Source organism: Zophobas morio, unplaced genomic scaffold, assembly GCF_036711695.1.
Source record: "Zophobas morio isolate AGI-343-1 ecotype UQ-CSIRO unplaced genomic scaffold, CSIRO_AGI_Zmor_V1 ptg000059l, whole genome shotgun sequence".
In the NCBI taxonomy this organism is placed as follows: domain Eukaryota; kingdom Metazoa; phylum Arthropoda; class Insecta; order Coleoptera; family Tenebrionidae; genus Zophobas; species Zophobas morio.
In genome coordinates, this window is record NW_026972164.1 from 144,862 (window position 1) to 157,973 (window position 13,112).

Consider the following 13,112-nt stretch of genomic DNA (forward strand, 5'->3'; position numbering starts at 1 on the left):
AAGCTGTGGCTTCCACTCATAAATAACATAGCGACAGTGAAGGCTGTATGTGTATGCAGTGTAGCCAATATTGACATACGCATCGACTGCCTGGGCCTACACCTAATCGGTAATAGCGTTGCACTCCCTATCAAACGCCGTACTTTGTTCGCAATGATACTCTACACTGCGCTGCGAATTACAGACTGGGCCACAGAGTAGATGCTTGCCCCTTCTCCACGCTATCATTAAGAGGAAGAAGTCGCCTACAAGAGTCAAGAGGCAGCGCACAACACCCTAGTCAGCGTGAAGCACTTCTAGTTTATAAGAATGTTGCGAAGACCAAAATTTTAAGATAAAACTTAACTTATACTTGCAGGCTACTAGACCTGTTTAAAAGCTCGAGTATTCGAAGTTAATAACCTGAACAAGAACCAGGAAACGCCACTTTAGATTGGATGTTTTCTCTTTTGTATCACGCACCGTGATGAGTTAGAACCCGCCGCCCCAGTTAGTGCAAAGATTTAACACAGATCCTCCTTTGAAGTGGTTTTACTCACAACAGTAAAATAAATTATAAAAAAGCATTCTTTGCAGTTTGAAATAAGTGTTTTTATATAGTAAAAAAAAAAATTTCTATAGCTCAACCTATTGAGTCGAACACTTGCTAATAGTCAAGACAAAGCCTTCTCAGCCGCTACTAAATTCTCTGGGTTAAAGTCAAAGTCACTGAAAACTGAGTGCTTCACCTCCTCAGCAACTGGTATAGGTATGGTTTCTACTTTACCTTCACCTCATAAACAGACCAAACAAGTACCTGAGTTACTATGCCAATAAGGGTTATTAAGATTTAAATTCTCGTAACTGTATGGTTTCGGCGGTTTCACGGTCTTCTTCTTTATAGCACCCCAATCTATCCCGGAGAACCATTCATGCTTCTTTATGTCGACTAACCCATTTATTGATCCAAGCCGATACCTTACAAAGCCAGTAGATTTTAGTGATTGAAAAGAAAGCAACTAAAAATTACCTTCTTTGAACCTGAAGAAGACTGCATATAAGATCTTTTAAAGCTGCCGAAAGATAATATGGCAAATTAAATTTGCCGCTAAGAATCACCTTAAATTGAGCCTGTATTAATTTAGACGCATAAGGCAGGTTTACAATTAATTTCGAAAATGCAGACGGAGTAGAATCTAACTTTCCGACAACGCAGATCACTAGTGAAAAAAGGGGCTCGCCCGACAACCATTTTATAAAGCAGAACTCCTATGCTCCACACATCAGCTTCAAAGCTGTAGCCGACTCCCATAATAACCTAAAATTGATAAGTTTTAATAAAGTTTTTTTTTTTTTTTTCAAAATTAAAATATTAACGTTTGTAAAGAAAATTACCTCAGGCGCCAAGTACTCAGTGGTACCACAGCAAGTATACGTTTTTTCCCCTTTAAAAAGTTTTTTGGAAAATCCATAATCTATTAACTTGATATGTCCTTTTTTATCCAGGACTATGTTCTCAAGTTTAATATCTCGATACACTATTTGCTCTTTAGTGTGCAAATACTCAATGGCAACTAAAAGTTCGGCCACATAAAAGCGAGCTCTACCCTCACTAAATTTTTGATGGGGCGCCACCTCTAATTGGTACGCTAGCTCACCCCCAGACACAAATTCCGTGATGATGTAAAGCATGCTGGAATCTTGAAAAGTTGCCAAAGTTTTCAAAATGAAAGGGCATGGGCATCTGCTTAATACTCTTAAAACTTGATTTTCTTGCCTTATCAAATTTTCATGTTTACAGTTAGTCACAAAAAGTTTTTTAATAGCCTTAATGACGACCGTCTCACCTGTGAGTTTGTGTTCGCAGAGGTAAACTTTACCAAAAGCTCCCAGCCCTATTAGTTTGACAACATTAAAGTGATTAAACTCTATAGAGCCCTTTCTAAGGAACTTATAGGCAAAGCAGGTCTTTGGCCAAGAAAGATGGAAATGTTCTATCATATTACGTATAACTTTAAAAATCTTAACATCACGAAACGAAGTCATATTATTGAAATGACACTGGGGTAACAATGATTAAAAAAAAACGTTAAAGTTCATAACTTAATAACTAAATTATTCACCTTACTGTTTTACATTACCAAAACTACGCCTTTAAATATTGTATACCCCCCTTTTTTACATCATTAAAAGTTATAAAAGTTTTCTTCAATGATTTATTTCCTAATATATCGTTTCGTTTAACAAAACTTCTAAACCAATGGTACTAGATAATTTTAAATTCGATGAATAATTTGCTAAAGCAAAAAAAATTAATCTTTTTATTGCGACACAGAAATATAATGTTTATGGGGCGTAAAAGGCTAAAATAGTATACTTAGATTTCTAGCAAAAAAAATGTTGTGTGAAAGTACATTATTCGAACACTAAAGCGTTAACTTTATAGTCATGTTCATAAAACCATACACTTAGCTAAATTTCCTACTCCAATCATTACACTAAAAAAAAGTTATATCAATACTTTAGTTAATATAGTTATTTTACAATATAATCTCGCAAATAATAAACGGCAATCCCTACATATCCAATAGCGTAACTAGAATGTTAAACATTTTTCCAGTTCCAACTAACCTTGCGCGGCATAACATAGTGTACAAGTTTATATTATCTTTCTTGCGACCACATAGTTGTTCGTTTCCTTTATTAGACGCCAAAATTTAGTACAGGAAGGATAAGTCTCATCGTAATATTATAAAAGTAAAAAAAAGAATAGAACTTTGTATAAAAAAGTTTATGATTAAGAAAGCAACAAACTTAAAAAGTATAAGACAGGTATATCAAAGTATATAGTTTAAAATCCGAGGTATAGAGAGGCTGTGCGGTTAATCTTAATTATTGATAGAACCCATATAATAATTAAAAAATTTATAGGATAGTTCTAATAAATAAGGAAAAAAAATTGATCATGAGATATAAAAGTAAAACATAGTAACCGTTAAACAAAGCTATAATAGACTCGGTAAAAATAACATTTTTTAAGAGCCAATTTAACCTAATATTTAAAATATGTAATTTTTCATAGTGCTTAAATACTGGGCTAATGAAATGTGTTCAGGCTTAAAATTTACATTCCTACTCATATGTAATAAACAAAATTTTTAAAATACTTTTTAGATGGAATTTACTAATTTTATAAATTAAGGTCAATTCCAGAATTTATTCTGATATCGCGTCTTAAACTCTCAGCCCACCTAAAAGGCAAGCCAGCGAAATTGAAGCAATGAAGTACTTTATTAACTTTTCAGTTTGTAATTTATGCTTTAGCGTTTTCCATGGATTATTACATTTATTGCACTACGACGTAGCTTATAATAACAAAAAATAAAATTAATTATTATAAGTACTTAAAACCAAATATATACGAAGGGATCTGGTATAAACTAAAATTTAAATTTAAATTTATATTCTTTGCCTCTCCCTTTAAAATTTAAAGAAAAGTTCCGAAGAAAAAAAAATATTTTGTGTAACCTAATAGAGTACTTTTTTTACGTGATTTAAATAAGCAAACGCAAACCTTACGCGGTGGTTTATAATTCACGACCAAGAGTCCACCAAATTACGCTCCAGTCCCCCTTGAGGGAACCTAATTTTTGAATGTGTAAAAACCCCTCTTTGATGCTTGCTCTAATATGTACTGTGTAGTAGTTTTTTGAAAAGTAATGACTACGTTCCTTAATTTTTTTACATACTAAAGGAATTTCTTCATATCAGATTATTAATTATGCAAAAAGGGAATTAAAATAAATTATACATTTAGCTATTAAATTCTTAAATTACTAAATAATTGTAACTGAAGTAATAATAGCTTTTTATAATTTATTAATTGTCCCTTATGGTAACTGGGAACTTTATTATTTTGTAAGTTATGAAAATTAACTGCTGCCTCTCTTATTAAATTTTTTAAAGGTATAATTACTTCTTGTACAAAAAGTGCCTACTAATACTTACTTTGAAAATTAATATAAAGGGGCAACTGTTGAGAGTTAACACATGTTAAATGCGTAAGCACAGCTGCGTTTAATGTAGAGGTTATCGCTCTATTTAGCCTTTTGTTATTTAAGATACAGTGATGTTTGAACATGTAAACTGTTAAGCTGGTGTATAATGTCGCTTTTCCTATCTTATGCTTTGAAACCAACCATTACGCAATGAAGTTACTTAGAACTAGTTATATACTTATTACTGAAGTTATCGCTCACTTTCTTATTTTAAAGAGCAAACTTAGGCAGTCGATAGAAATTGGATAAAAAGGCATCCAGAAAGAAGGATCACCATCTCTATAGAAAAAAATAGTTTACCTTGTCTAGCTAATAAGAAATCTTAAAAGTAACAAGTAAACCATAAAGGAGTCCTAAACGTCAGAGAGTAAGAAACTTTTAAATATAAATTTTTTTTTATGGTCTAAATTTTTACTCTTTCGCTTCTAAAATTGGCATGCGTTTCTCTTCCATGAGGTTTCTCAGCTTGTCGCTAAGTGTTAGTATGGTAGCCATTTTCATTGTTAGCAATGTCATACTATAACTAATCCTGTTTTTAGAGTTTAAACAGATATTAAGGCTACCATCTTAAGGTGAGGGAGCTGGTTCTGTTACTTTCTTTATATGAAGCGCCTATCGCATATTTCCTCTTTAAGTTATTTTTGCTTCTAAATCCAATTTGCAAGTTCTCTTTCGTTTCCTAACTTCTATTTACGCCTGTGCACAGCTTTGGTATAGTTGTGCATTAGCTTCACTCTTGCTCTAAGATCTTAGCTTTGTTAATATTATTGTTTAAGTTCACCTTTGGGACTTATTATCTTCACAGAACCTTGAGATCTCCAGAATCGTAACATATCCTCTGCAATATTCAGATCCCACAGCTTCTAGTTCTTGTGGATCCTTAATATTTATATATAATTGCAGTATATCTTTTTTATTAAGAGTTACTACAACTTTTATTTGTCAAAACTTGGTACTAATAACTTCTTAAAGTTAAAGGCAAAATATACTAGTAAATAGTAAATTCTATTAGCTCGTAGTCCAACTAATGAGCTTTTTAATCTTGACCAGTTAGCTTCCTTGTTTTTACAATAATTTTTTTTTTGGCCCTTAACTTCACGTATTAAACGAGGAAAGCCCTCAATATCGGTATGTTTTCTTTGTCAAGTTATTATTGATTTTATTTGACTAAAATCAGGCGGCTCTAATGCAATAAAGTTCGTAAAGAATTTTAATTTTGTTTAAGTAAAGAATAACGCGTTATTTTTGACAGATATATACGGTTAAAGAAGTGGCACAAATAAGTAAAAGCTTAAAAAGTCTCTTAAGCTATATCCTATAAGTTTTAAGCTAACTCTAGTAATATAGTTGAGACAGAGTATAACAAGGGTTGGATCGTGACTTGATTTGTTTATTTTGACTGTCCTTAGATGTTCGCAAAAATTCAATATTTAAAGAGAAAAAACTGCATATTTATCAATTTCGTAGAAGTGTTTTTGAAGCCTTAAGTGTCTCTATAACCATACAAACATTAACCTAAATGTGATGGATGCAGGCGCGCCAGCCCGGATTGCAATTACCCTTAAAAATTAAGATCCAACTTGAGTTTAATAGCAAAGAAAACCAAAACCTACAATTCTTCCTTGTTAGCTGAGTTTCACGAACGTGAGAGCATATTAATATTATTAAAAAAATTTGAAAAATTATAATTAATTTATTTAATTATTTATTAATATAATGTTAAATAACTTAAGATTAAAAATGAATTTCATATTTATAAAAAGTTAGAATATGACGCACAGTAAGGTTTAGAACTCTTTCCCCCTCGCCAGTGAGCTTACAGGCTTTTGATATGAAGTTAAACGAAGAAAGATGTAACGCAGAATTTTTTTTTAATTCCGTTCCTCATAATGTGGTTCACCTATTACTTAACGGTTCTTTGTGTGTGTGTATGTGGGAGGCAATGAGGAATAATCGTTTTATTATATTCACATTATTGACAATAAAAACTTGTTTTGGTACAATACATTCTGCTAAATTATACTTTACTTTTTATTGCAAGTTAGTTAGTATAAGCTTCGCAAACAAGCCAAACGGCGCGGGATGCACATAAAATTCGACTTCATTACTTGTTATAATTTTGTTTAAGTTTTTGATGAAAAGTGCCTTATTTTTATATGCGTAATGGATAAATAACGGAAGGCATACTTTAAAGAACGACCTCACAACTTTTAAACTTGTGAATACTTTTCTTTAACAAAACATTTTCAGCCGAAAGCGCTCTATCCACAATAATGCTTACTGTAATGGACTGGTCATTAACATCAGTAGTAAGTGAAGGTTTTTACATGGAGTTTAATTCAATAACTTAGTATACACGATATTTTAGACACAACTTAAAACACGAGTGACAAAAAACATACAAAAAATACAAAACACAAATAGGAAAACAAAAATAAAACGTATATTACAAAAAACATATTGTATAATACATTAAGTATAAGGTACACAACCATAAAACACATACACAAACACAAAAAGAAAGCAAAAAGAAACAAAACACTAACCCTCTAAATTTTCACAGGAAAATAATTTGTATTTAATCGAATCAGAAACCCGAGAAACAACCAACAAAATGGTACAAGGAAAGAGAAACTAAATCAACGAAAAATTTAATTTGTCATACATTAATTGGATACAAACTATGAAAAATTTTATTTGGTTTCACTTAGATATATTGTACATATATGGAAGCCTATTTCAACTTTTTGTAAAGGTATAAATACAGTCCGAAACTGGTCAATAAAAGCATTCTTAATTTTAATATACTTATTTTATACGTTTCTTTTACATAAATTTTTTTTGAAAGAGTTAGACAATTCTGTAGACTTAATAAACTTTAAAAATTGAAATATTTAGTTCTCTCAATGAGAAACACCATTTTTGGCGTGGCACGGAATTTTCATGGCGACAAGGTCGCTTCTAAATTAGACAAAAAATAATTATTTTTAATTAAAATGCAGTCTGCAATAGAGTATCTACTAATAAATTCAATCTGTAGGTTGGTCTAAATGATTCCCTAATGCTGCTCAACCAGTACATGTCCCTTCAAACCCCTAACCTTCACAAAATTACTAAACAGGTGCACTCGCTTAAAAAAGTGGGCCGTAAATCGAGTTATATTTCCTCTTTAAGGGTGTCTTAATATTAGAAATTATAGCCGAATGTACAATTCAATGAATGACGCGATCTTGTCGGGAAGTTTTATTGCATGTATTGCTAGCAATATCTATAGTAGTATATGAAGGTAGAGATAGTTAAAACTCTTAGCTATACGCGCTATTCCTTAAAAAATTATATAGCCTCTTAATAAATAAATATAGTCCAGTATGCTGATTACACAGCCTTAAATTTTAGTCCACAAGCTGTCTGGCTAATTTGAGAGTATTAAGCCATGATTTCAACTTGGAGGTTAACAGTTAATGCGTCAAAAAGTAACTATGAATATAACAAGAAAGGGGTTATATCCTAGGCCCCTGGCGTCACTAAACCAATGCCCTTCCTCAAAGTAAGAACGTTAGATATATTGGTGTTAGGCTTGAAGGCAGACTAAGCTAGATTCCATATCTTTCTTAAGTCATTCCTAAAACCAGACAAGCTATAACCATTTTATATCCCAGCTTATGCAGGAAAAGATCATTGTATTTGAAAAACAAGCTTCTGTTATGCAAATGTAATACGCCGATGTTGATCAAAGCCTCTACTGCCTGGTCCTATTCCTCAAGCAAACATATACATCACAAATACTACTAAAACGAATTCTGAGAATCGTGGTGCACAACAGCCAAATACACAAGAGAGAGTAACATCCGGTCTAATCCAAGTATATCTATAAAAAAAAATTTCTCAGAATTGGCATACTATAGAGCCCAGTACCCACCATATGCCAATAAGGCAGGCTCTCGATTGTTGGCAAACCAAGTACTCGCGGTTAAAACATTTCTTCGCTTTAATAGAGGGGAAATATGGCCTAAGATTATAATTTATTTTATTAACTTATTGATATATATTTTTTTATAGTACAAAGGTATCAAAACTTAACTATACCATAAAATGTAATATTGTCTTTATTGATATATACTAATTAGCTTCAATGATAAAGCGCACATGTTTCTGCTCGTTGATGGCGCAACGAATCATTAGAGAAGTCGTGACTTCCGCATTCTCAATTATATGGAAGGGAAATATTAAGCAGCAATTAATTATATTTCATGCCTGTAGTAAGCCAGTGCTATAAAAAATAAAAGAATATGTGAAGCAACTTTATGTGGCTACAAGGCGCGAAGGCAGAAAATTAGGTAGGCTGGGCTTTCAAACTAAGTTGAAAGTCTATGATAACAATAAAACCTATTTAAGATATAACCTTATTTTGTCCAAAATATTGTAAGTTAACACAGCTTCTCAAAGGCCAAGTAGCCCTATAAATCATAGCCTTTTCAAATAATAAATAAACGTACAGCACAGGTGCGCAAAGCCGAATATCACAACTCTAACTTCTCTTATATATGTTGTAGTAGCATGTAAAGTAGTTCACGAGGGCACTTAGCTTGCTTAGCGGATTCTTCCATAGCTTATCCTTTATATTGTCTTTACTAACAAGGCTCTTCTTTCCAGTAAGTAAATGTAACGTGGATAAGCAACTCTTCATACTGGCTTATGGCAAAGCAACGTTCTTTGTTTGTGTTTGAGTAAAAATTATATTATGCTTATCAATGGCTACTTCCTTCGTTTATCCCACAATTCGAGATGCTATGAAAACTACAGGTAAATATTGAGACTACGCATAGCAAGGACTTAGATTGTTATCTAACTTTTAAAAAGCAAAAACAAGTGATATTTTGAACTTCCTAATAAAAATTTATTTTCCTGTATAATTTCGAGGTGGGTAACGAAAATCTCTTCTCAATTTTAAAAAGATTTTTGTGGCGAATTTAGTTCGCTTCACTTTCATAGCTAACTTGATTTAAAAATAAAAACCTTTTCTAAATCTGAGCAAGGACTGCACTTAAACGAGTTAAGCCTGCAACGTATCTGCAATACAAAAGGGGGTCACTCTTCCCTTCGAGATCTAAGGGAATGTTTTCCTTAGGATGCGCTCAGTATTTATGGGTAATAACTTAGTAAACCTTCCTTGCGTACTAAAAACTTATAAAAGTTACAATAAAAAATATCAAAACCAACACTAAACTTGCTTATAACACTTTAAAATAAGCAAATAAAGCATTATAAAGTAAAGTAAAATTAATAAAAATAAGCTCCAAATAATAGTTCTACCAATAACATTTATTAACTTATATTTATGAAGTCTATTGAAGCCTTAGCAACTTTAAAGGGTTCTTTAGGCTTTGTGACTTCGCACGTCATCATTCCTTCCTCCTTGTTGAGGTCTAAAGATGAGTTGCTTTTGGTATAAAGAAGCGAGTAAGCATAAAAGTAAGAAAACCAGAAGTCCAGCCTACAGTAAAGTTTGCACCGAAGGGACCCTCAGCACCAACATCAAACTCAATCTCCGCTATATATATTATACATAATAGAAGATCAAGCGGGAAAAATCGTTACAATACCACTGGGCCCGGTCAACCCTGAACAAGTTTGTTTCTCTCTAGAAGCTAAGTAAAAAATATATCCCATATACAGTGCTCTGAATAGTTTAATAAATAAATAATACAGACCTGAAAGACAAGAAGAAGTTATAATATTGACTTTATTTGAGCTTAAATAGCACTTGATTTGTACTTTATCACCTAAAAAAGTAAATAAAGTCAAAAATCAAAAAGAAACGTATTTTACTATTATTGGAAAAGTTCATGTAGAAATTAAAACCTTATTATTTAAGTAAAAAAACTTAAACTAAAGTGTACTTGACCAACTAAAAAAATACTAAAAGGATACTTATTACTACTTGTAATAACAAGAAAACAGTTTAGAGAAAAACACAGCCTTGGATCTTGTGACCAATGCCTTCTTCTGAGTACTTTGGATTAATTTGCACCAACACGAAAGCGCAACTTTTAGATCCACCGCATTCTTCTTTAGAAGCCTTACCGTAGCGCATTGTTATAGCTAAAAGAGTCGCGGAAAATATAATTTTTTATATGAAAGGTTAAATATTTCTGCCAAAAAGTCGTATTTATAAAGTAAAAAAAAAAAGAGACCAAGGTCACAAAGATCGGTGTAGCGCGGAGAGGAGGGAAGGGTGGAGCCTAAGAAAGTTAAAATAGCACAATAAAGAGGAAATTAAAGGTGTAAAAAGAGGCCACTTTTTATCGGGGGAAGGGAAACAAGATAAACGGTTATCATTATAGCTAACCAAGCAGCCAAAAACTGTTTACAAATAAAAAAGACAACAGGCAACATAATATAAAAAACTTAAGATAAGGTATATATAATACTAAAACGAAGTACCGAGTAAAAAATAATATAGTAACCAATTAACTTCAAGCAATTCTTGTAGTCACCTTAAAATATATAGACAGAATTCAATTTAGTAAACTAGCGCCTAATCACAGAGGAGGCTGTACGTTCTAAGCGAGCAAGAAAACTATATAATTAAAATAATTGTCAACTTTTCATTTACGACTTAATCTTATTATGCCTTTACTTACATTTAGAAAAAGGGTTTCCTAAACGAAGCTTCATTGCCTTATACAAAGTTATTTTAAGTGGTTTTTTTTTATCCTGTCTCAAAATTTTTTACTCTCCAGCCAGAAAGTTATAAGAGTTACGCACTAACAAGATCGGTTAAACAACAGCTGAAACGAGAAGTAGGGTAGTTGAAGACGAGGTCTTATATGCGATTCGTGAACAGTAATAAAATGATTAAGAGAACTCATTGAATTATTAATTAGGTTTGTAATGAATAACTTGTAATATATCTTAGTTGCTTAATACTTTTATTAACGCGTATAATCACAGAGTTTTTGCTCTTCTAAATATTTAAATAGTAATAAATGCTTAATATATTTTAAACAAAAATTTCAATGTGGACGACATTTGTTAACGCTCCAGTCAGCATGGCAATATTGTTATTTAAGAGACAAATTGTAAAACCCTAAAAAAATTCAAATTTTTTAAGTCGTATTGCGGAGATCCGGCGTTAAAACCTTGAGGTTTACTTTAAAGGACAAGTTAATCGGAAAGCCCACGGTTAGCATATAGATCTGAGGCTAACCTTACGGTGGAAAGAGCAAAGGTTGAATTGGAAAGGAAATTATTTCTTTTCGAGAATTTTTTTAAAAGCAGTCATAACCTATGCTTCGGTTGCATAGACTTATTATTTAATACCAACATTGCAGGTTGTGCAAAATAGGTTTTTTTTTAATGTTCTTAAATGCGCTTTGGTTTTCTACTTTGCGTGTTGAAAAGTGGGTCATCTCGGCATTCTTTTCGCCATTCCAACTGCAGGGGAAGTTATTTTGTTTTTAAGAATCGTGTTGAACTCTAAAAAATCACTCGCTCATACCACGTGGTATAAGTGATCTTGGTTTATAGCTTTGGCCATAGTCGAAATCGAGACTCTGCTGCCTCTTTCTCCATGTTGTGAAGTAGTCTCGTGGTTATTTTTTATACCATGCGTTTATTATACCAGTGTTTTTACAGCTTTCTCACATTTTTTATATCTTGTATTTTTTCCTTTAAAGGTATAATACCCTTTCTCTACGGGGCACTTTGTTGATCTCTTCTCCTCTTATCTCTGTCGTTAGGCGGTGGGAAAGCAACCAGTTTGTAATACAGTAGAGGGTTGTATATACTTATACGGTAAATTATTCGATTTTTTACTTTAAGATTTCAAACTTGTGTTAAAAGACCGACGGGTTTGTTATTATTGCCTTTATAGATTTATGAAGTTAACCGTGTAAGCAGAACAAGGAAGGCAAAAAATCAAGTATATAAACAATTCTATGTATTATATATATATTATATAATATATTTCTTTAATGAACTCAACAGTCAATCGTTTATTGTTCTTCAGTTTTGTTTCTTCAGGCTCTTTAGGTTACTTTTTTTTTCACGTATGGCATATAATGGCGCACTACTAGTGAGAGAGCATTAAAGAGTCTCTAATTTTTTTAAAGAAATAAAATTAAAAGGCTTGAAATCTTTTTTTTCACAAAAATCTTCAAAGATTATTATTTTTTTAAGGTGTAAGAAACGCTCCCGTGACTAATCACGTGGTTCTCGAATAAACCAGTCATGTGTTACAACCATGTGGAGTCGTAGCATGTGGAAATATACGATTAATGGTATGGGCACGGCACTTATAAAAGTTATTCCTCATAAAAGTAGATGGGGCAAAGCTAAGCCTTCCCCTACTACAATTTAATATTTTTACTTTCCTCCCTATGCTTTAATTTGGGTTTCTTTTTTTTGCTGCCTTTAGAAACTAGATATTTAACTTCAAGAACTAAGTTATGGATCTTCACAGTGACGACAGAAAAGTCATAAGGGGAGACCAACCAAAGCTGAACCGACAAAATTTATACTGAATTTTATAATGTAATTATAAGAAATTTTTACAGTACAATCATATTTAATACATTTTGGGTGCTTCAAGGAGAAGTATAGGCGAGTGGATTAACAACCGCCAGTTGTGTTGCAAGACGTATCCATGAGATGCTCATCCTCTCTATTTGATCTACAAAGTCAATAACAAATCAATTAAAGTTTTTGGCAACTATTGCAGACTCGGCTTCATTACGTAAAGTCAAGTCGTCTTTGCAAAGGTATTAGCCCGAAAGGAGTTACCCCAGACCCTCAAAAAAGTTAATATATGACACTGTTTGTATCCATATTATAGTAACCCTTTTAAAGAAGTCCCTTAGATGGCAACATTAATTTTTATAACGCAATTAATTGTAATTAATAGAGCGTAAAGCGGTTTTCTGCGCATAGTAAGATTATTGTTAAGTATATATTTCAGGAAGTTAAGAAACTTAAGTTTTACAAGTTTTTTGTGATAAAATAGTGCAAATATTAACAAAATATATTTCCGCGTTTTTATTATATGCAACCTTAATCAAAAATCAATAGGATTCT

General features: G+C 32.3%; 2 protein-coding genes and 1 long non-coding RNA gene across 4 annotated transcripts; 1 reads left to right on the plus strand and 2 right to left on the minus strand.

Annotated features, from left to right (window-relative positions):
- Positions 1-648: 648 nt before the first annotated feature.
- Positions 649-1,980, minus strand: LOC135143459 (cAMP-dependent protein kinase catalytic subunit-like). The gene is made up of 6 exons (XM_064075320.1): positions 1,827-1,980; positions 1,375-1,679; positions 1,181-1,297; positions 1,010-1,110; positions 797-957; positions 649-739 (listed from the first exon to the last, which is right to left on the minus strand). Exons 1-6 carry the CDS (start codon positions 1,978-1,980, stop codon positions 654-656), a joined length of 924 nt encoding a protein of 307 aa, XP_063931390.1. The 3' UTR covers positions 649-653.
- Positions 1,981-9,338: 7,358 nt separating this feature from the next.
- LOC135143481 (uncharacterized) lies at positions 9,339-10,803 on the minus strand. Of its 2 annotated transcripts, none has more exons than XM_064075352.1 (9): positions 10,682-10,803; positions 10,482-10,534; positions 10,337-10,400; positions 10,232-10,279; positions 10,017-10,139; positions 9,749-9,820; positions 9,641-9,685; positions 9,520-9,588; positions 9,339-9,463 (listed from the first exon to the last, which is right to left on the minus strand). In XM_064075352.1, exons 1-9 carry the CDS (start codon positions 10,713-10,715, stop codon positions 9,363-9,365), a joined length of 609 nt encoding a protein of 202 aa, XP_063931422.1. In that variant the 5' UTR covers positions 10,716-10,803; the 3' UTR covers positions 9,339-9,362. The 2 variants fall into 2 exon arrangements, with proteins under 2 accessions (XP_063931422.1, XP_063931423.1); XM_064075353.1 differs by lacking the exon at positions 10,482-10,534 and adding an exon at positions 10,535-10,617.
- A 374-nt stretch (positions 10,804-11,177) lies between these two features.
- LOC135143483 (uncharacterized) lies at positions 11,178-12,099 on the plus strand. Its single transcript, XR_010282794.1, has 4 exons — positions 11,178-11,631; positions 11,717-11,834; positions 11,914-11,961; positions 12,027-12,099. It is a non-coding gene; the product is annotated as an uncharacterized LOC135143483 (long non-coding RNA).
- The last annotated feature ends 1,013 nt before the right edge of the window (positions 12,100-13,112 follow it).

What these genes read in the sequence shown, in the direction of transcription:
- LOC135143459 (XM_064075320.1), bottom strand. Translation starts at nt 1,980, where the DNA reads ATGATAGAACATTTCCATCTTTCTTGGCCAAAGACCTGCTTTGCCTAT. An exon ending in GTGATCTGCGTTGTCGGAAA is followed by an intron (nt 1,111 to 1,180) that starts GTTAGATTCTAC and finishes AAATTAATACAG; the next exon opens with GCTCAATTTAAGGTGATTCT. An exon ending in TTATTGGCATAGTAACTCAG is followed by an intron (nt 740 to 796) that starts GTACTTGTTTGG and finishes TACCTATACCAG; the next exon opens with TTGCTGAGGAGGTGAAGCAC.
- LOC135143481 (XM_064075352.1), bottom strand. Translation starts at nt 10,715, where the DNA reads ATGAAGCTTCGTTTAGGAAACCCTTTTTCTAAAT. An exon ending in AACTTCTTCTTGTCTTTCAG is followed by an intron (nt 9,686 to 9,748) that starts GTCTGTATTATT and finishes TTTTTTACTTAG; the next exon opens with CTTCTAGAGAGAAACAAACT. An exon ending in AGGGTTGACCGGGCCCAGTG is followed by an intron (nt 9,589 to 9,640) that starts GTATTGTAACGA and finishes TAATATATATAG; the next exon opens with CGGAGATTGAGTTTGATGTT.